Source organism: Dunckerocampus dactyliophorus, chromosome 5 (assembly GCF_027744805.1).
Source record: "Dunckerocampus dactyliophorus isolate RoL2022-P2 chromosome 5, RoL_Ddac_1.1, whole genome shotgun sequence".
In the NCBI taxonomy this organism is placed as follows: Eukaryota; Metazoa; Chordata; class Actinopteri; order Syngnathiformes; family Syngnathidae; genus Dunckerocampus; species Dunckerocampus dactyliophorus.
In genome coordinates, this window is record NC_072823.1 from 15277967 (window position 1) to 15304893 (window position 26927).

Consider the following 26927-nt stretch of genomic DNA (forward strand, 5'->3'; position numbering starts at 1 on the left):
TATAAGAAAATATGTTAAGTTTAAACAAAAATGTGTCTGTTTTTAAATGTTGCAAAATCCAAGTAAGAGCTACAGCAAAATAATAATAATAATAATGATAATAATAATCCATTGTCTTTTTTATTGACACTGTCAGGGAGGCATTGTTATTTATATGTGCAACTGTTATTTGTCACCTGATGCATGGTTTCACATCTCAGTATTATTATTTTTTGTGATTACATTTTGTACCAGGTCTTATATTGTATACAGTAAGTGCATCTAATTGGTTGTTTGGTTGGTTAATAAGTGAATGCAAGCATACAGAGGGAGTTTGGTTTGGTTTCTAATTTGATTAAAATGGTTTGGGATGTAAGTAGAAAGGATGATAGTATTAAAGTACACATAAGGTCCACATACCAGAGTTCATGTTTGAGCAGCTGAGTGACGCAGACAGGAGAGGAAAAAGTGAAAATGAACTTAAGAACACACAAACACAGTTAACATTGTACCACCGAGTTGAGGATGTTCATGTGGTTTGAATATTTCAGAAAATGATACACAACAATGACTTTTTGTTTTTCTTGTAGTTTATTTAAAGGTCAAGGAAATAGCAAGGTAGGGAATTCTGGGAAGCAAGAACCCAAAGCCCATTACATATCTCATTTTGCTTAATTTTATGGCACAAATGTAAATAAACGTCCCTAATTACAGATCAATATTATATATATTATGAATATGTGCATAAACTGAAATGTGTCACTTAACTTTGATTACATTTGCTGCAACTGAAAAAGTTGAACAGAAGATGATATGCCAGAGGAATGCAGAGCACCAGTAAAGCTTTCTTTTATTATGCAACACACACAAGGCTGTGTGACAGAATGCGACATAGGAGACTCAACGATCTCTCTAATCTTGCCACACTGGAAAAAGCCAAGAATACAGATTATTACCACCACTAATGGTAGGGTCAAGCATCAATGCTTGATTCCCATCTACATCAATGGGCCCTCCAGTGAGGAGATATTTGATGGTTTCAGGAGCAATGTCTGCCTTACAGGCCAGGTAGCTCCTCAGGTTGAGTTGAGGTAAAAGCTCCTTGGCGAGAGCAGTAGGCACATCCATTGGCACAGTGGATTGTTTGACTTCAGCAGCCTTTTGAACCAGCAATGTACCAAAGGCCAAAGCTGGCTTGGCAAGATCCTGAATCTTACTGGACGTTGATGGTCGCTTATTCTGTGTCTTCATTTGAGCTGCCACTTCTTGTTCGAGGATCAACCGAGTACTGTTAGGCAGGAGGTGCGCAATGTCTAGTACATCGTCCAAGTCGACGGTCAGCAGATTCTTTACAAATTTCCTTCTCAAGAGGCCACACAGGGCATACTTAGTGTGAAACACCCCTGCATCAGAAAAAGAGACAGTCACAGTTTGTTGTACATTCCTGGCACTGGGAAAGAGCTTTTCTTTAGGGAACAGATTTGAACTTAGTCATGCCTAGTCCAAAAGCAGATACAGCCACTTATGAAAAAATAAGGGGAGTCAACAACACCATGTCAGAAAAGCCTTTACAAAAGTGTAGCTCTAATTGGGAAGCATTGGAAATCTTACGCAGGCCTTATTCCTGCAAGAAGGCCAGACCACCTTAAGGATACATTTTAGGGCTACGGACGCATCATGCCAATGCTATACTCGAGCCAATGCTATAGAGAGCTTACATACGTGCGGCATGAAAGAACAACCATAAGCAGGTGATCCCAAGAGAGATACATGTGCATTGATAGCTGCCATGTCATTGTTGCAAACAGCCAAGATTATTACAGACGGTATTCTTACCATCCCTAAAGGATGTCAGGACATCTCGGTGTTCCAAGGGGACGGGATTCCTGTAGTTGCCTGTAAGAGGAACAGCTTTCTTTTCTTTGGCTCCGGTGGCAAAGAGAGCTGTTGTCAGGGTTTTATACTGCAGAGACAATTGTGTTAAATGGTCAGACCGTACACGATGAGTATAGTATAGAAAAGGTAAACCCAAAGAAGCACCTGAGCCTTCGAGATGGTAACGTGATTCCTGAACACTGTCCACAGTACACTTGGGTAGCATGGGGGAACCGTCAGTGAGCCGTCATAGCGGTAAAAGTCTTTCAGATTACTAGGCATGAGCTCTCTGATGTTGAATGCACTGATTTTTGTTTTTGTATCTACAAACAGTAAACAAAGAGGTGATTCACCTTTCTGAAAACCACATAAGTGAAGTACACTGTGTTAGACTCACCTTTGTATTTGATTTTACTGAGGTGCTTAATAAATTTGTCATAGGCTGGATTAAAGGCACCAATCTATTTGGGAAAATGAAGTTTTTGAAGAGTTTTTAATGACACATCTTAACAGTGGATCCTAATGCAAAGGGTGTAAAGATTGTCACCTGAATGAAAACACCCAGCACAGCCAGCCCGTCAGATTTGTCAAAAGCCATGGTAATATTGGGGTACCGCTCTGAATTGTAGTGTACAATGTGCAACTGTAAGGGAAAAGCAAAAGAGATTAGGATGCACAAATACAGGGTGTCCCAAAAAAATGTAGACACACTTTAAATAATTGCAAACTAGGTATTTATTATAATTTGTTTTCAAAGTCTAATAGAGTCTACAAACTTAATTTTATTGTTTTGTCACTGCCTATTCTCAAACTGACATCTGTTCTGGTCCAGACACTACTGGCAACGCGAAGCAATGGAAGTGCACACATCACGAAACAATTTCCTTGGTATTTGCGTGCATTCATGTTTAGTGGCTGCTCTCAATTCAGCGACTGTTGCAGTTCTCGTAGCGTAGACTCGGTCTTTTAGGTAAGTCTAGTGGTGTGAGATCTGGTGAACGCGGAGAGTATTCAACAAAACCCTCCTTCCAATCCACCTGTTTGGCAAGATCTCATCAAGGAATGATGTAACATCGCGATGGTAGTGTGGGTGTGCCCCATCTTGCTGAAAATAAACGTTCTCATCTTCAAAGTCTTCTCTAATACTTGACATGACAGACGGTTGCAACAGGTGTATACATTTTTTGGGACACCCTGTATATACCCAGACTCCTCCATCTCCACCCGCAAGGTGTGCCTGAAACACAGAATGACAGTCACTCCTTCGTGTCCCAAGTCTGCCTTATGGTCTCCTTATGGTTAAACATGGCCAGAAGACCTCACTATGGAAGCATCCAGAAGATAAATGCCTGAGCCAGCCCAACCAGAAGCTGTTCTATTCTCCCGGATCACTGAACTTCTCACGGTATTCTATTGTAATTTCAGCCGATTGTACTCACAACCTTGTCTTTTTGGTCACTACCTACAGCTTGTGACCATAGGCTCTGCCTTTCCCGAGAACTCTGAAGTCTTCCGCGCTAATCCACTCACTCCCAACCCAGAAGGCAAATTCCACCTTTTTCTGGCTGACAACCATGGCCTCAAACGCTGTCCTAGCAGCTTCACTTTCAGCTGCAAAGCATCCCAGCAAACATTGAATGTTACAATTGCATACTGTATATGAGCCACCAAACCTGACTTTGTCAAGGCAATGGCTGCACCCCAGGAGTCTAAACCATAATGGTAATCAACAGAACCGGTGAGCAATGCGGTTTGCATTGCAGGCAGTAAGGCAAACTTGTTACTAACTTGTTACTAACTTGTTACTAACTTGTTACTAACTACAAACTTGTTACTATTGGCTATCTACCATTGAAAGTTGATTTAAACCCTACACAAGATACAGTATTGGTAGAAAGCACGTAAAAATCTACCTCTGATGGTCTTTCACAGAAGACAAATGGATATCAGACTATCAAACTGTCATGTGTCTGGCAGCGTATTGTGTGTCTGGTGCGGTGCATTGTCATGAAGGTCATTTAAACCAAAGTTCAATCAATTTTTCATCATGTAATGAGTCCAAACCACCATGTCATAAAAAGAACTTTGCTTGTGGAGTCTGGAGTGACATGAAACAATCACATGGACATCTGAGATGTTGACAAACTTGGGTCAGACCACAGCATCTTACATGTGGCTCTACAACCATGTGAAGACTCAAAGGTTGCAACAAATAACAATTGTATTGAAGTATGGACACCTCCTGTCAGTCTTCACTTGCCATGAGTATAAACATAAACGGTGGGGAAAAATCTTGGAGGGGCTACGTGTGTGCTACTATAAGTAGGAGTGTAAATACAGTAGGAGAGATCCGCTTAAAGGAAAACTGCACTTTTTTAAAATGTTGTCCATCATCCACAATCCTTATGTGAAACATGAACACATTTCTTTCCCGTATCTGTGCGTTCTAAAAAGAGAAAACGAGTCGGCATGAGCCAGCTAACATTGCACGTCATGGGAGGTACCTATTTCGACTATGAAGTCCTCTAAAAATGTACCATCCTTGTAACAAACACACTTATGCAACATTAACATACACAGAAAGCATTTTTTTTGCATGATGAGATGAGTTGTGTCAAGTAATATGTATGAAATGTAAAATTCATTAGTTGTGCAGCTTGATGTCATGTGCCTCTCAAGCGTCACATGCTAACATTAAACTATTGAAGTGTTGTTGGTGCATTTTCCCTTAATGGACTGAGTAATTCATTGACTTTTAGCATCACTGATGTTTGTTTACCTCTGCAGCATGCTGTGTGCCATTGACCGTGTGCTCGGAGCCAAAAGGCTTGGCCTCTGAGCCCCAGTGGAGGTGAAGCTGAGCTGCAGAGTAGCTGTGATAGAGGCCAGAGATGTTCATTGTTGAGGGAAGTGATATCTTTACTGTGGAACAGAGGACACAAAAGGCAGTAACATAATCAGTTTCATTGTGACTCAAACGGGGTTGAGGGGACTTTAATCGTGGACCTGTATTTGTGTATGTCTACCTGTTTGATAGTTCGATTTTTGTGTAATCCTGCTGACTAACTGCTAGACAAATGTGTTATATTTGCACTTAGTTAATGTAATGTTCTTGATTAGTAGCCTTCCTCGTATTCTGTCATATGATGTCCTTAGCCTTTTTTAGATGCCAGCATATGATGGTATGCTCTAACAGAGTCCTTTGTGTAGATGTCTGAGATCACCCCTCCACTCCCCCTCACATATGTGGTTTCCTATATTAACATTTTAGCATGAATAGTCAGACATTTTCTCCAAAAGCCGTCGGTTCAGGTTATATTGACTTGTCTCTTTGCATGCAAGTTTTATTAAATTGTACCGGTTACTATTCTCAAAGAACTCACCTTGTCTGTTTTGAAGCCAGCAGAAATGTTTCCCTTGACACTAACCAACCAACAAACTAATACATAATAACACTGTTGTTTTTGCAAAAGTGCTCTCACAACCTTTAGGTGACTTTGAAGTCATCACATGATCATTAGTGCATGACGAATGCATATTTCAGACACACGTCACACGGGCACTGCGGCACGATTTGGACACCCCACTTGGATCAGTAGAATTTTGGCATAGTTGAGCTAACCAGACTTAGCACAGGCAATGCCAGTGACTAATCTTTGCTCATAACTTCCTAGAATAGACATGGAACTCCTTCATTTGGTTGAAAATAAGACGTGTAGATGTGTGAAATAAGAGTGTGAAGAATTCAACTCTCACTTTCTGCTCTATGTTATTGTGTGGGTCACCGTGACTAAGTGACACCGTTTTTATATGAAGAGTTACCAAATAAATAAAAAAAAGTTATCCCATGTGTTTTTAGATAATATACTCACGTGACTTTCCGGTATTTTCCATAACAAGCTTCCCTTTACCCGTCTGGTTATAGTTGTGAACCTTAATTGGCCGTAACATCGGGTCATACACCAGGTCCTCTGCCTTGAAGTCTACTGGTGATTGCCCAGGTCCACCACAGTAATAGAATTTTTTGGACCAGTGAGTTTCTCCATCTGCACCTGTAAGTAGAAGCAGTGAAAGTTCACACGTCCATTCAGTTTCTGTACATCTGCCACAGTGCACTCAAGTCAGCTATGTCAACCATGACACTACCAACGGCCTCAGTGGATGCCATTTCCATTAAATCCGTCTTTCTGCCATCCAAATGTAATTTTACAATATACTCAACTGCGTGAAGACACTGTTGCTCTTTTTGGTTATGCTTTAAAGGAGCATGTTTATGAGCACCAAACGTGACAAAAACCCATCATCTGTCTCACTTGTTTGCTACACTTTTGAGAGAAGAGGCGGTCAAAGGGTTGCTTGTGAAGTTGTGGGTTTTCATGACGTTGTGAAAGAAAAACCTCCTTCCTGATGGACATGATACTGCCTTTGACACGCCCTTAGCCCCGCTCTGTTTATAAAATATACATACACATACACATGACTTGGAGGACAACTTTGTTAACAAAAAAAAAACAGGCTTCTCTACAGATCGTAAAATAAAGCCTTGAGCTCTGCCAACTATCTGTCAGTCAGTTACAGACATGGGAGCTGTAAGTGTGATCATTTTGATTTTCTTCAGCAAATTATGTTGCTGTCAAAATGTAATGTTAGCACTGTAGCTCATATACAGTAGCTATGCTATTGTTGCTAACATTTGTGTCCTTCTGAGCTTCTTGGAGCCACACACTGTGTTGGAGACAGACGTGGCCAAACGCATTCTCATTCAAGCTAAAGACAAACAAAACTGTGCTCCCTACAAGGCTTACTAAACGCACTTTTAAATTGCCTAAATGACAGCATCAAGGTTTGATTTTGGACATCCCACTTCCAATACACTATTGTGGGACCTATAAGACTTATTTTAAATTGTTGAAAAATAGAATAATATGGGACCTTTAAAATAAGAAGCAACAAGATGATGAGTAAATGATGGTCTACTAAAGTATTGTATCTACAACAAAAGGACAGTATTATTGTCTGCATGTGTAGATTTGTTTTGTTCCGTGAGAGTAGGAACCGTGGCTGTTGTGTGACAACTGTTGTGCAAATTAAAGGTTTCTTTAAAGAAAAGCGCACCAGATATTTAGTCAAGTTGTTAATTTTATGAAATGACCTCAGCTGCCTTAGGTGTCCGTGGCTAGACAATAACACACATATGTTACACGTTTGGGATCACAGAAAAGCTCTTGAACCTGACACTTGTGCGTCCAAATTGAGCTTTGTAACTGTGATGCTTAGTTTTGAGTTAAGCTATGAGTTCCAGATTGATGCTCAGAGAACGGTCAACCACAAATTTGATAGCTGTACATATATGCCATCTTAAAAATGAATTAAGTTTTACTGACTGAATAAGACATCCATCCATTCTTTTTCTATGCCGTTTATCCTCATTAGGCTCGCGGGGGCATGCTGGAGCCTATCCCAGCTGACTTCGGGCGACAGGCGGGAACGCATCGGCAGGCCCATATAGGCAAACAACCATTCACACTCACATTCATACAATTTAGACAATTTAGAGTCGGCTATTAATGAATAAGATTTGTCAAAATAAATTATGTTTGGGCTTGTCTTTCCTAATTAGTTGATTGACGTCAAGAGCAGTCCTTAAAAAATGACAAAATACAATTTCATTTAACCAAGATATACAATTAGAAAACAAACAATCATCAATGTCTTTCTGCCTTCAGTGTCATTGTTGAAGGTGGCAATGTTGGTATGAGTCTGCTGTGTCCTTGTCAAGCGGCCATCGGCTGTGCTCTTGACCACTATGACAACCCTCTGGATGCTTTGGGCCTAACTGGGGATGAAAGAGTGCATGGCGGCATGACTCAGTGAATCACCACTATAGTTTACAGGGCTGACACAGCAGAGTTTGAAATTGTTGGGTTATTCCAAATTCCCATGCGTGCCAACTGCATATGCATGATTAGTTCCTACAAAGCCTCATCTGCTCTCATTAATGCCAAACCACTATAATGATAACTCAAAACATATGGACAATCAGACCTTCTAATTAAAAGATTTCCTCTAATTTGTCCCTAAATAACAGCACTGAGACAACACTTATTATTGAAATGTTGTTGTCCGAAATATGAGCCAAACATTCATCTACTGTAGAAAAGCATTATGTTCAATTACAAAACCAAAACCAGAAAATTCAGTCTGTAATTTTTTTTATTTTTATTTTTGAGAAGCAGTTGCGCAATAATGAGAGGTCAACCTCTGTATGCAAAGGCACTTTTAGACAAAAAACCCCAAAACATAATTTAAGACGTTCATTGCAAACTTATCAAGAAAGGTCAATATATAGCATCGTATTTGGAGTATGTTTGGGCTAGTTTAAAATTTCACAATAATTATTGGTAAGGAATTGATTTGTGGATATAATTAACAGTATACAATTTACTTGAATGTATACAATAGAGCTCATTAATGGAGTCCTATATACTGTAAGAGTTTCTACAAAGGTATTTGATAAATTACACAATTCACAATAATTATTGAGAAGATATTAGTGTTGGATATCATTGAAAGTGTACTATCTATACTAATGTAAACCACAGCGCTCACTATTGGAATCCTAAATAACAATTTCCCCAAGGGTAATAATTAATAAAGTATACAGCAAGGGTACCTCATAAATTATATAATTACTATAACTAAATAATTACAACATTCCCCAAAAAACATTTAGGAGGTACAAAATGTGTATAAAGGATTTCAGAAGCACAATAAAAAAATATGTTCATACTTACTGGTGTATCCCCATTTGCCACCTGAAACATACACAAACGTTCCACTGTAAATTAAAATGCAAATATAAAAACTTTACATGTAGCAAAAACTAATAATAGACATTAAAACTCTTTCAACTGTCTTAACACATCCACTTATATAGTTGTAACAATTGTCCCACAGGATGCAGTGAAACATAACTTCTGAAAGGCATCTTACCGTACACCACTGCCACTTGCAGTAAGAGCACAATAGGTGCAAAGCTCAAAAGCAGCATCTCGATGCCCGTCTGACTGACCGGTCACTGCAGCAAACCACAAGTCTCCACACCGCTTTTAAGCTCACGTTGTCTTTCATTGTAGCCTCCATTGACGTCACAGCCACAACAACACCAGCCCACTGCGTCTTCTTGTCAACACACAAGTCCACAGCTTCCACGCGATCTTTGCCAAGTGCCTCCGGGTGAGTGTGTGCATGTTTGTTCATACAGTTCGACACCAGAGGACTCTAACAGCATCTACACCTACTGTATGCCTATCTGTCCGTCTATGTGTCTTTCTGTCTACCTTGTCTGTCTCTACCATCGGTGACTCTTACTATTGGGCCTTTTCTGGTTGACCTAATACATCACAAAAGGTCAACAAGCCACCGGGCGACATACAGTATAGTGGTGAGCAGTGATAAAGTATTGTAACCAACATATTTCCACGGTCTTTAAGTCATGACACACTTTTTTATGTCAAACCAAGCATTTTTGCAAAATGCACTTCAGAGCATATTATTAAGGAAATGAGATGAAACATGTTAACTGCACGTATTAAAACAAACGTATTAAAACAAGTAAAATAGCACTAAACATGACCACAGCATTAGATATTTCACTTATATTGGGTATCTAGAAGGAGGACAATATTTGTATTTTAAAATAAAAAAAACAAATCAGCCATTAAGTGTGTTTTAACCGCTCCAGTCCGATCCATGTAATTGTGCTACAGTAGGTCGACTTGTTGTGATCATTTTTTGTAGTTTGGAACTTGTTAGAACTTCATGACGTATTAAATGACCAAATACAAATGTTACAAACAAAAATTCTGTTCGATGGGTTACAGAAGTTTGTTATTTTATATTGTGCTATTTTGTAAGCAAGAGATCGCGGGCGAGCTGGAGCCAATCGTAACTGACTTTGGACGACAGGCGGGGTGCACCCTGGGCTGGCCACCAGTCAATCACATTACACATAAAAACAACTCTATTCACACTCTGTAACATAATGGCACTGGTGCCAATGTACATGGTACTAATCAGACCGAAAAATTAAGTAGATATTGGTGCCTCATTTAAGTGCTAAATTAATAGTTACTATAGTTACTAACTGTTGCTATTAATTTAGTGGCACTGAGGCAAAAATGAGGTATAGTTAGACTTACACTTTTAAAATTTTTTGCTGCACTGACGACGGTGAGCATAATCATTTTCCATGTATGCACTTGCCGGTTTTGCTGTCATAATTATGACAATATGTTGGGAATCATAGTTCATATTGAGCTGCACGGTGGCGTAGTGGTTAGCATGATGGCCACACAGTCAGGAGATCAGAAGACCATATGTCTTTTCTTTTCTGTGCATTTTAAAGATTAAAAAAACATGATCAAAAGCGACAGCTCAGTAGTGCACGTGATGGGATACATCTGTGCCGCCTACAAAGACTGCTGTTAAAACGCCTCCAAAAACAACGTTTTATGGTTTTATATACATGCTGTGACCGTGTAGTAACAGGTACATTCATGATAACATTTAATACAGTATTTTGCATATTTCTGCCATTCTAAGCATGACCGGAACTTCCGTGCTTGGTGCATTGATTTCACATTGCAACGTTGTAGAAACGAACGCCTACACCTACCGTTAACTTTTCAAAACTCAGCAGTAGTGGCGGCATCTCAAATATGTAGCCTTACCTTTTGGTAGTGTCTGAGGCATTGTGAGCGTGACGCTGATGCGCTGCGGCCAAGTCTATGGTGATGCTAGTCACTAGCCTGCTAGTAGCGGTGTGTTATCGCTAAGTGTCAATATGCCAGTAATGTAGTTCGATTGGCGTAACAAATATTAATAATAATATTAATAATAATAATGTTGCTGTAGCTTGGTTATATGCACGTCACATTATATGTAAATGTGGCCTTGTTGGCGGTTTTTGGAGACTTTTTCAGACGACTTTCTAGGCGGAATAAGTATGTCCCATACATGCAGTAATGAGCAGGCTCTTTTTATATATCGCACAGAAAATGGGCAAAAAAAATTTAAAAAGTGCAGTTTTCCTTTAAGGAGGTTCCATGTAGAGCTTCAGAATGCAAAAAAAAGAATGGGAGTGAGACAAAACCATTTTTGAGTCAGCAATTTATTGCAAACAAGCATTAAAGTGAAATAGGCTTTTTATCAGCTGATGTAAAGTTTAAGACCACAGCCTTTAAAAGCCAAAATCTTGGCAAAAATGTGGATTCAATGTCATTTTCTGTCAGGTATTCAGACTGTCATGATCTCTTGATGACAAAGGCAAAAAAAGCTTTCTCTCTTTGAACATGGTTGGATTGTTGAGCTGCACAAGCAAGGGCCCTCACAGTGCGCCACTGCTGCTGAGGTTGGACGCAGGACGCAGGAAGACATCCATTTTAGACTTCTACAAAGATCCTGAGGGTTATGAAAGAAAAAAGTCAAGTGGTAAATATTTCACCGGCCATGAGCCGGCTGACCATCAAGACGGGACAATCCTCGGCCCAGACGAAGGTTGTTACTGGTGCAGATCAGACGGCATCTGCGAGGGTTTTAAAAACAAAAAATCTTTAAAGACCTCATCGCCTTCAATGCCACAAAATTGCCCGTTTGGAATTTCCACGAGAGCACCAAAATGGGACACTGAAATGTGGAAGAAAGTTTTCTTCACTGATGACAAAAAATTGAACTTTGATGGTCCTGATAGCTTCCAGCATTACTGGCATGACACGGAGACCCCATCCCACCTTAGACGATTTACACACAGCACAGTGGAGGGGGCTCCATCGTGACCTGGGGTGCTTTTTCCTTCAATGGAACAATGGAGCTTCAGGAGGATGTGCAGGGGTGTCAAACGGCAGCGGGCTATGTGGAGATGTTGCAGGGGGCATCCCTCATGACTGAAGGCCCTTGTCAGTGTGGTAATGACTGTTTTTTTCAACGGGACAACACTGCAGTTCACAATGTCCGCCTGACAAAGGATTTCTTCTAGAAGAATAACGTCACACTTTTGGGCCATCATGCGTGTTCCCCTGATCTAAATCCAATTTAGAAGATTTAGGGATGGATGGCAAGGGAAATTTACGAAAATAGACATCAGTTACAGACAGTGGCTGCCCTCCGTGAAGCCATTATCACCACCGGGAGCAACATTCCCACTAGCCTCCTGGAAACACTGGCATCAAGCATGCTCAAACCAAATTTTCAGGTGATGAACAAGAATGGCGCAGCTACTCATTACTGAGTCCTTTTTTGAACATTTTACTTCTATTTTAGGGGGGTTTCAAGGTTTTCTTCAGCTATGGTTAAACTGGTGGTTAATGGTTTATGGTTAAACTCTTAATCAGCTGATGAACAGCCTATTTCAGTTTAATGGTTGCTGAAAATCACATGTGTCAGTGACTGACTAGTGATCATTGCACGGGTTACCTCACCTCTCACACTAAGCCAGCTGGGGACAGTTACAAAAGACAGAAGACCTTAAGGTCTCTGCTAGAAAGCAGGTTTTAGAATGGCCTACCTCTACCTCTAGCCTACTACTGTTTCTTATTAGTTGGTATTGTATGGTGCTTTTGTCTATAAAGCAACATACAGATGTGTTCAAATGGCAAAACATGTCGTTCCAAATGTGCTAACTCGGCTGCCTTCCTGCTGTGTATAAATATAAATAAAAAGACCAACACACACACTTTCACACACACACCAGTGCGTGCTGCTGTGTATCTGGTTCCACCCTAATAAACAATGGCCTCCTCCTAATAATCATTAAAGATGTAGGGGTCTACTCCTGTCGTTAACGTTTGTTTCAATTGAAGGGAAGTGTGGGTACAAAGGTCAATAATGACAGCCCGCTCTCACTCTAGTTTACAACTTTGGCTCAGTGGTCAAGAGACACCTCAGAGACAAGCTGCATGATGAATCACCTAGTAGTTTTTGCCATTGCCTTTGCTGTGTTCCACATTGGCCATTCAGAAATACCAGGTGGGTCCGTTTATTTTCTAATCCATTGAAGTGAAGCCATTTCCAAAGATCAGTAAAAATCAGACTGCTGAGTAATAAACATGCAAAGGTATGTGCAGTATAACGTTTGTGTATCATTGACTTAAAACAGGCATTTCTGTTCAATATTGTGAGATCAAATCAAACTTCCTGCTCAGCCATTTTAGTGCAAGATGGCGCCCAAACCAAGATGATGATAAACTGCTCTAAACTTATCAGTGTGTTGTGCCTCACTTTGTCTTTGTATTCACTTCAAGAGCATGAAGTTCCATTTGAGCTACTTTAACGTCTGCTCTGACTCGGAGCAGAAGACATAAACAATGCTGAGTCAAATGGAAAATGTGGTAGTTATTATACTAAAACTGTTACTATTTTTACACATTTCTAATGACTGCGCCAAACGTAAAACCCAAATTAAAAACATAGTCTGACCTCTTAAACATCAAGTTGCTTGACTGATGTTATAATTATTGGGACGATATACCAAGAATGTACGCTTGAGTAACTTTTCATTTTAGTGTTAAAAAAGAAAGAAAGAAAAAAGACTATGAAGGGCAGGAAGTTAAAAAAAACGAACCGTGGTGCTTTTTATTGGCGTCATAAAAAGAGGGAGTGGGTGATGAAGTTAGTCAAACATTTCTAGATACTGGCTGCATGGACGACATTACAATCATGTGCAATGGTTATGTTTTAATGAGTCCTGTGCAGCAAGCATCAGAATATGAAATGTCTGTTCATCAACCCAACAGACTTTTGCCAACTGGAAGAGGATGAAGGTGTCGGAGACAGCTTCATCATTGCTTTGCACTACGAATCCACGCAAAACAGGTGCAATCCCTTTATATACAAAGGCCAAGGAGGCAACGCCAATCGCTTCCTAAAAGAACAAGACTGCATGAGGAACTGCTCGGCCGGTGTCGACACATACTACCCCACAGACGGTGAGATAATTATAATCAAATAATTAAAAATATATATATATTTGTAAACAAGGATTCAGAGTAGCCAACATATACAAGAAAAACACATCACTGTAAAATACAATCACCTGTGTCAGCATTAGGTACACATGCAAAAAATTTTTTTTTACAAAAACATGAATGCTCAATTTTGATGGTGGTATTAAATTAACTAATGTATATTTTTGTGGTTGCATTTTGCAGTACAGTTGTGTAGAATTACAGTGTATTATACTGACAGCGGGGACGCATGGTGGACTACTGGTTAGCATGTTGGTCACACAGTCAGGAGATCGTGAAGATCTGGGTTTGAACTCCGTTGGGCATCTCTGTGTGGAGTTTGTATATTCTCCGGGTGCGTGCGTGCGTTTTCTCCGGGTACTCCGGTTTCCTCCCACATTCCCAAAACATGGCCAAAAATTGGCGACTCTAAATTGTCCATAGGAATGAATGTGAGAGTGAATGGTTGTTTGTCTATGCACTCCTGATCAAAATCTTAAGACCAGTTGAAAAAAACTGCTAGAATTTGCATTTTGCACATTTGGATCTTAATGAGGTTTTACGTAGAGCTACAATATGCAAAAGCTACAGAGGGAGTGAGACAAAAAGCACTTTGAAAAAGTAATTTATTGAAAACAACAATTAAACTGAAATCTTCTGTTTATCAGCTGATCAAAAGTTTAAGACCATCGCTCAAAAAATAACAAAAAACTTTCCAAACCACAACAATGAAAAACCCAGCTGTTACCACACAGACGAGGGCCCTCAGTCATGAGGGATGCCCGCTGCAACATCTGCACGTAAGCAGCCACCATTTGACGACCCTACCCCACCTGAAGCTCCAGTATTCCACTGAATGAAAAAGCACCCCAGGTCATGATGGACCCGCCTCCACTGTGCCAGGTAGAAAACATCTCAGGTGGGATCTCCTTGTCATGCCAGTAATGTTGGAAGCCATCTGGACTGTCAAGGTTACATTTCAATGTCCCATGGTTGATGCTCCCTGGCAAAGTCTAAACGGGCAATTTTGTGGCGTTGAAGGAGACGAGGTCTTTGAATTTGTTTTTTGTTTTTAAAACCCTTTTCCCGCAGATGCCGTCTGATGGTTATTGCGCTGCAGTCGGCACCAGTAAGGGCCATAATTTGGGTCGAAGACCACCCTGTGTCTTGATGGACAGCCAATCGGATCCTCCGGCTCAGCGCAGGTGTGATTTTTTTGGGTCTACCACTTGACTTTTTTGGGTCTACCACTTGACTTTTTTGTTCCATAATGCTCAGGATCTTTCAAAAAATTTAAAATGACTGTCTTACTGCGCCTAACCTCAGCAGCAATGGCACGCTGCGAGAGGTCTTGCTTATGCAGCTTGACAATCCGACCACGTTCAAAAAGAGAAAGCTTCTTACCTTTAGCCATCAGGAGAGCATGACAGTGTGAATGCCTGACAGAAAATGAAAATTTTGAGCAGATTTTGGCTTTTATAGCCTGTGGTCTTGATCGGGTGATAAACCTATTTCAGTTGAATTATTGTTTTTTTAAATAAATTACTTTTTCAAAATGCTTTTTGTCTCACTCCCCCTTCTTGCTTTTGCATATTGTAGCTCTACTTAAAACCTCATTAAGATCTAACTCTAGCAATTTTGTATTTGTATTTGTATTTGTATTTGTATTTGTATTTGTATTTGTATTTGTATTTGTATTTGTACTTCATTTATCCCACAGCGGGGAAATTCACTTGTTACAGCAGCAAGCAAGATACGCAAGTAAAGAATACAGTGTAAAGAATACATATTGACTACAACATGGTTCAGGTGGTACAAGTGTTGTAGAGCCTGGTTTTTCAACTGGTCTTAAGATTTTGACCACATCTGTATGTGCCTTGCGATTGGATAGGGTGTACCCGTACCCCGCCTCTCGCCCAAAGTCAGCTGGGATAGGCTCCAGCATACCCGCGACCTTAGTGAGGATAAGTGGCATAGAAGATGGATGGATGGATGTACCGAGCTATTTAGCTTCACGACAGGTAAACAGCTCTTATATGATAAAGATATAATATAAGATGGGGGTTAGTCGCTGCTAAAGTGTATTTTGCCGTGTAGAAATACTACGCAATGCCAATAAAGTTGTCTACCTCTTAGGACCATTGAGTCTATAGTGCACACCAGTTTCTTTTTTGTAAGAAAGATTTGAGGAGACAGTCTGCCACCTGGTGGTGAAGAGTGAGAATGATTCATGGCAAAGTGACAGTGACCCCTGGCCTCTTTCTCTGGTAATGATGGTGGCAGTATTGTTTACCACGCAGCAACCGCGACTTGTCTCTTGGCGAAGGCGACTGGTGGATGTAGTGGCCACTTTCTGAGATACTACTATGATTCTGTCCATGAAAAATGCAAAAAATTTCTCTGGACCGGGTGCCATGGAAACGGAAATCGATTTTTTGACCATGACAGCTGCAACGCCACCTGTGCTGGTGTCCATGGTAAGTACAGAGCTTTCCCTCCTTATGTAAACTGCATTGCGTTTCAGACACATGTTTTTATGAATGATTTTGCCTTTTTAGATGACCGTGAGGAAGAAGAAGAGGATGAGCCAGACACTCCAATTGGTGAACAGAAACACATTTGACTGAGTGTAAACATGACCATTTGATTTACTTACTTGACTGTCATCCTCTTCAACAGCAATCATCTGCGGGGTTTTGCTTGCTGTCATTGTTGCATCCATCTTCATTACTGTCATCGTCTTGACTGTCAAATCAAAGTAAGAGCAATGAAAAAATTGCATGAATTTGGAACACAGTGCATAATTTTCTGGCGTGACACCTTCTTTAGGAAGAAACAGAAGATGGCTCCAGGAAAAAGTAAAGATGAACAGCCTGATTCTCCTCTGAAGGGGCAGAGTCTTGAAATGGCATGACCAAACACCTCTGCTGTAACAAGTTGTTGTTTTTTTCACTGAAAACAATTAAAAGTTATTATCCTTTAACAATTAGATTTTTTAAAAAAAACATACATTAGTAAAAGTAATTAAACTCTTGACAACAGAGTTTTGGGGGCTAGTGGGATGTTTGCTATGGAGGTGTGCTTTTGCAATAATCTAATAGACAATACACGTGAAATTAAATGAATCCAACTTAATCTGAATTCATTATTAGTCACTGAAATAACTGTACACACATTATGTGAGCTAATAACAGTTTGTGCACTAATACACACTATTTTGGTTATAATTTTTTTTGGGGGGGGTGCAGTAAGGGTGCTGATAAATAAATACTGAAATGTGGTAACTGTTGTCGTCTTCACATCACAAAATTTGAGATATAAACAATTTTCTGAACAAATGATACATTGTATTCATAATATACAGTATAAGTTTTTCACTTTAATAGTTCAGTTGTAAATATGCAAACTGGTTATGGGAAGGAACAGGGGATATAAAACTTTTAAAAAATCGGAGAGAGGCATCACACATGCGCTGTGCGTCATAGCTGAATCTCCATACAGCAATGCACAATGAAATATACAATATGCATATACTTACATAAAAGTGAAGACAATTTAAACAGTATGGAATAGCCACAATTAACTGGTATAAATGTGTAAAAACGTTTTTAAAAATTTCACACAATATGAAATAAAGGTTATTTGAAAGTATCAGGGAGTATGTGGTGAAGATGATTCTCCACTTGTATGGTCTTTAAGGAGGAAGTGTGTCAACATTGAGCTTCTAGTGCCCTATCAACCCAGCAGAACACTGCGCTCCCACAACTTACACTTACTTGCCACTCCTAGAATTTTTACAATTAGAATTTTTCAGTCCGGGGGGCAGACACCCTCTCTCTATTTAAAAGTAAACTCAAAACCCACCTTTTTTATACAGTATTCACTTGTAGAAGTGACCCCTGATACGCTGATATGTATCAGAGAAACTCCTATACCCTTGCATAAAGACTCTCGTGTTTTCTGGCTTGATCTACCATCTGTCTCTCATCATTTTTCTATCTCAACCCAACCGGTCGAGACAGACGGCCGCCTCACAGAGCCTAGGTTCTGTTCAAGGTTTCTCCCTCAAAGGGAGTTTTTCCTTGCCCCTGTCGCCGAGTGCTTGCTTATGCGGGGTTCCCAGCTAACAAAAAAGAACGTTAGTTTATGGTGCTCCAAAGGTTAGTCAGAACCTAACCAAGGGAGAACGTTGTCTAAACGTTCTCCCTTGGTTACGTAGCAAACTAACATGGTCTAACATTCCCTAAATGGGAGGGAACCAACCAACAGAAATGTTGTCCTGTGAGTGCAGCTGTTACCTGTGCACAACACTGGTTTGGTTTTTCATTGTTTTTTTTGGTTGCTGTGAGAACGATGACGTGACGACAATAAAGTTCATGTTGAGGCATAAATCATAAAAAAAATGTCTCAACTCTTCCCTGTTTCAAATAAAGACTATACTAAACTATTTTCTAAAACCAGTTTTCAGTTGGTTCTCTTTTTTTCGTTTGAGTGTGACCTTCATGTGTAAGGTGCCATGAGACAACTCGTTGTCATACGGCGCTATATAAATGGATTGAACATTGCTGCGCATGCGTGTCACTGGCCGCAAACGTTTTAATCACAATTCAAGATTGCAGCTTCGAAATGCTGACCGACAGTTTTTGAAATTTGTCATCCATATTTCACCTAAAATCTTGTCACCCAGCTTGTTTCATAGAAAATGAACAGCCGCTGTGGTGCCGGCAAGTGTCAACTTCCTCCAACGTCACTTCCTCAAGTTGTTTCCATTTGTGCGGGGCCACTGCTCGCGGTGTTATTCATCAACAATTATCTTTACACTTTTACCTTACAACATGTCTGGATGTAAACAACGTTGTGGCTGTTTCTTGTGACCGAGCGCACCCACTTACTGTGGCAAAACGACGTTTTTTAACGTTTAGAAGCAAAAAAGACAGGCAAACGTGCGTTCGTAAACAAGCAGTTGACCGGTGGTGGCTAAGTTGAGCTAGCTAGTTTATGTTAATTGGCTAACTATTGTTAGCTGACCTTTTCTTTTTACCCGGGCTGTGGCGTTCAGTCGTCTCACTTTATTGTCTATTTCAAAGAGTAAAAAAAAAAAAAAACATGGAATGTCCTCATTTGAGCTCAAATGTGGGCTTTGTTGGAGACTCCACGGGGCTGCCTAACGGTGTTCCTTCCTCCTGGTGCTGCAGCGGTGAGTGACAAGAGAATGAGGTCATTTTCATGGCAGCTCACTGTTAACATACACATATAACGGGCGAAAACGACACAGTAGCGACATGTTGCATTTCAAATCTAACGGAGCTTTTCTGATCTTATCCAGTTTGCAGGTCTAATAAAAGTCCATGGCTTTGCCTCACCTGCTTGATGGTCCACTGCGGGCGGTAAGGTCATGTTATGCTTCTTAGATTTAGGGGGTATACTGCGAAGCGCGTTTAGTGGGTTCGCGAGCTGTGTTGAGTGTAAAGCCGGGCTTGCCTGTTCAACGAAGGTAGCGCTTTTGAAGCGGCTATATCACCATGGTAACTTAGTCTAAACTCATAACCTGGTCCCGACCAGGTATGTCCAGATTAAAATTGGCTTTGAAAGCTTCACTGTTTAACTAATTTGGAAACGGTGTCACCATTTATTGAGAATCCGGTGGACCTATGTTCCATCAATAAGCAAGATAGGTTTTCAGCCGAGGGAATGTGCTAGAACCAGTCCATGGTGTACCCCGCCTGTTGCCCGAAGTGAGCTGGGATAGGCTCCAGCATGCCCCCGCGACCCTAATGAGGAAAAGCGGTATAGAAAATGGATGGATGGTTGGAATACGCTAGATATGCTCACTTTTTGAGCCGAGCGTCAGGAATAAAATGCAATATGAAATATGAATTCGGCCAATGTTAGCAGATGTATATGTCACATCAGTCCTTGTCTGAGTACTCAGACTGTTGGTGTTTTTATATTACAATATTTGCTGGACAAATAAGCACTTTGAGGCATCAATCAACTGCAGTAAAACCCTTTATTTTAACAAAAAGGAAAAAGTTGTCACAAAGGAAAAGTCACCACAGAACACGTCAATACAGCCACCTAGTGGTCACCACGAACTATAGCATGTCTCAAACACATTGATGCACCTCTGCAGTTGACTTAGTACTTATTTGTCACAGATAATGAAGATAAGTAATAATTTCGCTTTGATATGGCCATGAATAAATGGATCAGTGTTTTACATATAGGGCAATGTGAGTCACGAGCTGTCAAAAAAGTCTTTATTGCAATTTTGCAGAGATAATAGATTTGCGTATCCATCCCGACACAGTAAAAAAAACAGAATATTTATAGCCTGTACACACTCAGCCTTGCTTTCAATAAACCACACACACATTCTATTATTGAGATAAGTAAAATATGAAAACAATACAGACATTCAAAAAGGAAAAGGCAGTTGTCCTCCCTTGCTCTATTGGTGGCAACAGTGTTGCTTTTTGGTAATGATAATATTTTTGAACTCCTCATAGCGCTCCATAATAATTACTTGCCCATCTGATGTAAAATACACCGGCTGGGATCGCTTCATTTTTGCGTGGAAGTAGAATAATATGATGTCAAACGCCTCCTTTTCTGTGAACGCGCACAAAGCCGAGAACCGGACTTGACAAAGTAAGTTGATAACCACCGTCGTGTTACTGTTTTAATTCAGATTGGGGAATTTGGTTTTGTTGAGCTGCACCCTGAGCACAAAGCCTGGTTTTGATGACCCACTTTCGCAGTATACCCCCTTAGTCCCGCACAATTACATGTGTCTATTAGCAGTTCCCTAGACAGGTGCTATCCAAACCTGTCATCATTTGCTCTGCCCTTTTATCTGGCATATGAAATATAGTTGGGGTTGAAGTTTGTTAGTACATTTTATACCCTGGAGATAGGTTATTTATATCCATCTATCCATCGATTTTCTATGTTGGGTGTCTTCATGAGGGTTCATGGGTAGGCTGGGGCCCATATATAATAATTATATAATATGATGAGATGTTTATACATCTTTAACAGCTCCAATGGGCCTTTGAGGGCAAACATAACTCCAATGCATCCATGATGAAAACATTGGCACCCCTGGTCTAGCAATTTGTAAAACATATTTTTCTTAATTTTTCTCAAGCTGCTACGCCTTCTGGAGTCTTCCAGGGAAGCCTGCGTCACACTTTGAAAACCCTCGTTCTAGGACACTCCAGTATATTCCTCATGTTTAGGGTATACTGTCTTACTAACTGTTTATAACTTGGAATATAACTCTCGATTTCCCACTGTTAAACTGTACACTTAACCTTGGGTTATACATGTTTATGTGAGGGTGGTATTTTTCTAGATATGTTAATGGAGACGCAAAGAAGCATTTTGAGGAGAGTCAAGCTGCGGCGAGCAACCAAAAGAAGGGCGACAAACAGGACAAAGAGAAAGGACAACATTCAGTTTGCATGGACTCCAGCAACTACAGTGTGTTTTGGTGAGTGCCTGGTCGTTCATCAAAAGGTTTCTCCAAACTAATTGTTTTTCTTCTTATCCTGAAAATAAATAGTGAAGTTAAAACGCTGATACACTAGGTCCCCAACTTACGAACACAATTGGTTCCAGACGACCGTTCTTAAGTCGAATTGTTCTTAAGTCGGGGAAAAGAAAATATTACCAATGATATAGGTACTACATGTACGTGTATACATATATACATATATGCGTATGTATGTAAATATGAGTTTGGATGCAGTTGTAATATTAAACGAGGATAATTAATGAAAAAACAATAATAAAAATGATATAATAATAAGTAATGATAAATGTTATTTACCTTTGAAGAGGAGTGGCCGAGCATACGTCGTTGTGGTGGAGATGGAGGAGGAGTTATTGAAAAACGACAAATCGTTGTCGTCGTTAGACTCTTCTAAAAGAGGAAGTGTTCTGTGGATGGTGTAGAATTAAGCAAGCCTATTAACTCTTCATAAACTTTAATCAACGCTCTGTCCGGGGTGTATCATACAGCTACAATTTAGCTTTCCATTTAGCTTTCTCTGCCCAGCGTCTGTTGGTCCCATTGGCAGTGTCACAGTGCCCTCTACTGGTCAAGCATTAGCAGTATAAATACTGATGGAGCGACTAGAAGGCAAATTAAAATAAAATATAGACCAGTCGGCTTGTGTTCGTATCCGCGAATGTTCGCAAGTCGGATGTTCGTAAGTTCGGGACCTAGTGTATTTTTATAGCAGAAGTTGAAATTGTACAGTGACATCTGTTTTTGTGAAGAACGTTGACTGATGGAGGCTTTATAGTTACAGATGTGATGAGTATGTTGTCAATGACACTAGACTCAGGCATGTTCAGAAGGTACGGGAGCATCTCCAAAGCTTGGAAAAGTGAGCGCAACATTTTTACATATAAAATGTCCAACCTCTGCAACATACAAGTCATAAATAAGATGCCTTCCTCTTTTACAGCTCAGCCTTGATTGGTGACAGACAGAGGAAAAGAAAACTTCAGGACAACCCAGCACCAGACAAGAAAATGTTGAAAGAGAATGTAATATTTCCATTATATGTGCCTTTTTTAAAAATGTTTTACTTTAGAAGCAAATTTGGCTCTGCAGAGTTTTTGTGTAAGTTGATTTCTGGTGTTTCTTCTTTGGTATTTGTCAGGATGGGGCTGCTTTTGGTGCCACTGGCTTGCGTAATCTAGGTAACACATGCTTCATGAATGCCATTCTGCAGTCGCTCAGGTGAGTCTTTTCAACCGGGATAAAGTTTTTAAACTAAACTAGTTGTTTATTTGTATCAACCTAATTTCAATGTTTCTATTAAGTTCATCAATGGTTTGAAAACATCCAATCAATATTTACTTCCTCAACATTTAATTTGGAGCAATGAAATTCACCAAAACCCACCTTCCCTTGTTTCCTTCACAGCAACATCGAGCAGTTCAGCTGTTATTTCAAGGGGTTACCAGCAGTGGCGCTACCCAGCGGTAAGACGGCTGGAAGGAGGACGTACCACACTCGCAGCCAAGGGGAGACCAGTGTGTAAGGTCCTCGTCTGGTGGGAGGAGTCATTCTTTAGCTGAGTGCATTCATCTGGGAACAGTGTTAGCACATTTGAAGAAGGTCATTGATTCAGTGTGAGATCCTGTGTGAGAGGGTGCTACTAGCAGAATTTGCCAGGGTGACTAGGAATGAGTCACTTGAGGCACCCAACTATTAACATTGCATTAGTGAATACCTGAGAGAACACCGTGTTTGTGCTTGTTACAATGCAAAATACATATGAATCTTTAATTTTCAGTATTTACTACCATTCACGAACAATATCTGCAAACTAAAAAACATTCAAGTACATTTCCAAACAAATGTCATCCTGCAGCAATGCTCAGTGTATAGCATGTGCAAGCATAGTAGATTTATGCCACATCTAGATTATGTCACATCTAATGTCACCCTGTCTTAAGCAAGGCATAGCAGCAAGCATATCATGTAGTGTCTTGAAGAAGTTAATTTCTCTTAAAGTAGCATCACAGTACAACTAACCACGCGTCAAGCCTACAATGTGATATCCATTTTTCTTATTTTTGGTCAAAATCGACAACAATTTGTATATAAAGGGATGGTAGAAGCGCTCTCTGAATATTCTGAACTCCTGTTTCAGTGGCAGTGTTGTATTGCAAAGAATAATACTGTCCGGAAGAGTTATGCCATAGTGGAGGTCTGCGTGAATGTAGCTCAACTTCCCATAACTGACTTGATGCTATTCTGCTTTAGACCACAAACTACAGTACTGTAGTTGAATCAACAGTGCCTCTGCTGGTTGCAAACGAGTACTGCACTCCATTTTGCCTCAGTTGTTTGAACAACCCAATTAACAATCAGTACCACATCATCGCTCATTGAGTGAGGCAGTGCTGCAGCAAAAGTACAAGTAGTGTGTAGTACTGGTTTATGATGGCATATATTTCGTATCGAAACAGGTTGCTGGTGGAGGAGTTAAGGAAGACCTTTTGTTCCCTCTGGCAAGGGGGAGCCTTCAGCCCAGACTCCTTATTTTATGCCGTATGGAAAATCATGCCAAGTTTCAGGTACATGAAACCTTGTTCATTTCTTAAAGGATATGCTTTTGTGTACTTCTACCACACTGTTTACATCTGTGGTTCTTTTATGCATTCAGAGGCTATCAGCAGCAGGACGCCCACGAGTTTATGCGCTACCTTCTGGACCATCTGCACAGAGAGCTCCAGAACAATCAGAATGGGTCAAAGGAGACTGTGTCACCTCAGGATGGGCTGAGAATATCCAGCGCTGAAGGCAAATGCTGCTTGTAGGTTGACTTCCAACTGTTTGTGTGTTTAGGACTGTTTCACATTAGTTTTATGGAGAAAAACACTGTTGCTGTAAGACTGCTAGGGCCATGCAAATTTTATATATATTGTGAAGTGTAACATTCACGCTCACTATTCTATAAAGACAAAGTCTTAGCCTGTAGAACTACATACTAGAATTAAGTTCATGTACTGATCATCCAATGATCTGGTTTCTACTTGAACATGGCAGCCTTTGTGTGTTCGCTACTGCATGTTTTGTAATTACATTGTGCGTGTGTGTGCGCACGCTTGACTCATTGCAGAAACGGCACTCCCAGCATCGTCACATCTATTTTTGGTGGGCTCCTTCAGAATGAAGTCAACTGTTTGATATGTGGGACAGAATCTCGCAAGTTTGACCCTTTTCTTGGTGAGACTCCAAAAACAGTGACAACATTGACCCTCACATAGCCAACACTACTGTATGGAAATCTAATATGTGCATTAACACAGCACAATCTTGTGTTCTCCTTTTCTCTTATTAGATCTGTCTCTGGACATTCCCAGTCAGTTTAGACAAAAAAGGAATAAGGATCAAGAACCAGGTCCGATGTGCACTTTGTATGGTAAGATATACGGCCTCCTGCGTCAGATGTGGTAGTTATGGAGAATGTAAAGCCCATTGACTGTTGTAGAATGCTTACGAAGCTTCACTGACCTGGAAGAGCTGGACGAAACTGAGCTGTACTATTGCCACAAGTGTAAGAAACGACAGAAATCCACCAAGAAGTTCTGGATCCAGAAGCTTCCAAAGGTAAAAGGACAAAATATATTAGTCTTGGTCAACTAGCACAGCGAAATCTACTGTGTTTTGGTGTAATTGAAGGTTTGGTTTCCAAATGCAGGTTTTGTGCCTGCACTTAAAAAGGTTCCACTGGACTGCTTTTTTGAGAAATAAAGTGGACACTTATGTGGAGTTTCCTCTAAAAGACTTGGACATGAAGGGATACTTACTTGAGGTAAGCCTTGTGTGCCGTCTGCCTGCCTCAGCCAAAACTGCACCGGTGCCCTGTTGTCTTGATTCAAAAACAGTAAGACTTTTAACATGTTCTTTAGTCCTACCTAAAGGGAACATCAGGACAGCAAAGAGACAGAATGTGAGTGTGATGACCAGGTTGGTATCAAGGAGCAAGGACTCACGCTTTCTGGGAACATCATCATCAGCTGTGTCGGATCAGGATTTATGACTCTTAGGGGGCCGTAGGGGGCGCCACTCTACAACTAATGAGACCTCCAAGATCTAGAAGACAAGATAGAAATTCTAACGTTTATGTGAAATCTCTTGAAATATATTTTGAATGGATATGTAAAGGCAAGATACTATGGAATAAGGCAAAAAAAAAAAACAATTTGCTTTTGTCTTTTCAGCGGGAGAGCTTGCAAGCAGAGAGCTGTATGTATGACCTGGTGGCCATTGTAGTGCATCATGGATCCGGGTGAGTAGAACGTCGAGGCTTTGGTACCAAGTATAAATGTTATCAGTGTCATAATTTGGTGGAAGGTGCATTATGAATGCAAAAGCCAGAAGTTCCAATTAAAGCATCTTGAAGCTGATGTGGTGCGTCAACAATACTTGTTGCTGTTCTGTCATTGACCTCTAAGAGGCAATGTTGTGCAATGTGAGTGCTCGTGCTCACCTCAAGCAGCCAGCCTCCTGTGTTTACTTAGATGCTTTGAAGCAGAATGTGACCTACCGCACGTGCATGTGTTTGCAGGGTGGGATCGGGCCATTACACGGCGTATGGCAGCCACGAGGGGCGCTGGTACCACTTCAATGACAGCACAGTCACCCTGGCCAGCGAGGAAACAGTGAGGAAGGCCAAGGCATACATCCTCTTCTACGTGGAGAGGACTGAGCAGGCATTAAGGAGGACCGCCACAGCAGCGACGGACACAAGTCCTGCAGAGGTTGATGTAAACCCAGTGGTTGCTGACGGTGTTTTAGAAGCCCAGTCAGCACCAAATAGCTCGCTATTACAAAACACAGTAACACCAGAGGGATCAAACGCTGAGAGAACAGCATCAACCAAGACCTCTGCAGATGAAGGTGTTGTTCCAACTATGACGCATTGAATCAGACTGGTTTCGCTCGTTACGTTAATGCCACTTTTTAGGACCCATATGACATCTTGATGTCACTTGATGCTAAATCTAAAGGTGAGGATATCACCGGATTATGTCACAACTTTTGCCTTGGAAAACATTGGTCGGTCCAAAGTTCAGCCCAGACTGACCAATGACTTTTAGTCAGACATTGCTTTCATAATATGTTGGCATCTTTCTTGTTTTTATCTTCACCTGGTCGGAACCTCATAGCTAATGGGAGATTGCAGTCTTTACAATTCAAAAGTTTATTCAGGCTCTCTGAAATTATTTTACTGTAAAATAAGTGAAACATTTTGTATGTACTTGGATAATTGGAACATATGACTTGATGAAAAATACACAATGTTTTTTCTCATTATTTTTGTATTTGGTGGATTGCATTCATCACCATACCCACAATCATTCAGCAAAATGAAATCATACACAACTAATTTTAATAATGGCAGGACCACACTTCCTCCTACAGGCAGGTAAACATAATAACTGACGTAAAGACATCATCTATATATTACGTTGCAATCATTGTCTCAAATACAGTGTAAAACCGCAAATTGTCAGATACTGAAAACAGTTTGCTCAGAC

General features: G+C 40.5%; 3 protein-coding genes across 8 annotated transcripts; 2 read left to right on the forward strand and 1 right to left on the reverse strand.

Annotated features, from left to right (window-relative positions):
- Positions 1-574: 574 nt before the first annotated feature.
- Positions 575-22991, reverse strand: ca12 (carbonic anhydrase XII). Of its 5 annotated transcripts, none has more exons than XM_054777445.1 (11): positions 22777-22991; positions 16677-16808; positions 16513-16601; positions 8649-8692; positions 5727-5906; positions 4634-4776; positions 2402-2497; positions 2252-2315; positions 2020-2177; positions 1816-1942; positions 575-1382 (listed from the first exon to the last, which is right to left on the reverse strand). In XM_054777445.1, exons 3-11 carry the CDS (start codon positions 16521-16523, stop codon positions 892-894), a joined length of 1314 nt encoding a protein of 437 aa, XP_054633420.1. In that variant the 5' UTR covers positions 16524-16601; positions 16677-16808; positions 22777-22991; the 3' UTR covers positions 575-891. The 5 variants fall into 5 exon arrangements, with proteins under 5 accessions (XP_054633420.1, XP_054633422.1, XP_054633419.1 ...); XM_054777447.1 differs by lacking the exon at positions 22777-22991 and adding an exon at positions 19220-19442 and having other exon boundaries at positions 8649-8669; XM_054777444.1 differs by lacking the exon at positions 22777-22991 and adding an exon at positions 19220-19442.
- Positions 12787-17860, forward strand: si:dkeyp-73b11.8 (BPTI/Kunitz domain-containing protein). Its single transcript, XM_054777449.1, has 6 exons — positions 12787-12879; positions 13647-13838; positions 16157-16333; positions 16415-16459; positions 16536-16614; positions 16686-17860. Exons 1-6 carry the CDS (start codon positions 12810-12812, stop codon positions 16768-16770), a joined length of 648 nt encoding a protein of 215 aa, XP_054633424.1. The 5' UTR covers positions 12787-12809; the 3' UTR covers positions 16771-17860.
- usp3 (ubiquitin specific peptidase 3) lies at positions 18622-26703 on the forward strand. 2 transcript variants are annotated; one of them, XM_054777443.1, is made up of 16 exons: positions 18965-19053; positions 19183-19243; positions 21007-21098; positions 21214-21351; positions 22169-22252; positions 22334-22415; positions 22532-22611; positions 22798-22911; positions 23850-23957; positions 24047-24196; positions 24503-24609; positions 24725-24805; positions 24875-24993; positions 25085-25198; positions 25608-25675; positions 25955-26703. In XM_054777443.1, exons 4-16 carry the CDS (start codon positions 21323-21325, stop codon positions 26310-26312), a joined length of 1494 nt encoding a protein of 497 aa, XP_054633418.1. In that variant the 5' UTR covers positions 18965-19053; positions 19183-19243; positions 21007-21098; positions 21214-21322; the 3' UTR covers positions 26313-26703. The 2 variants fall into 2 exon arrangements, with proteins under 2 accessions (XP_054633417.1, XP_054633418.1); XM_054777442.1 differs by lacking the exon at positions 21007-21098 and having other exon boundaries at positions 18622-19053.
- The last annotated feature ends 224 nt before the right edge of the window (positions 26704-26927 follow it).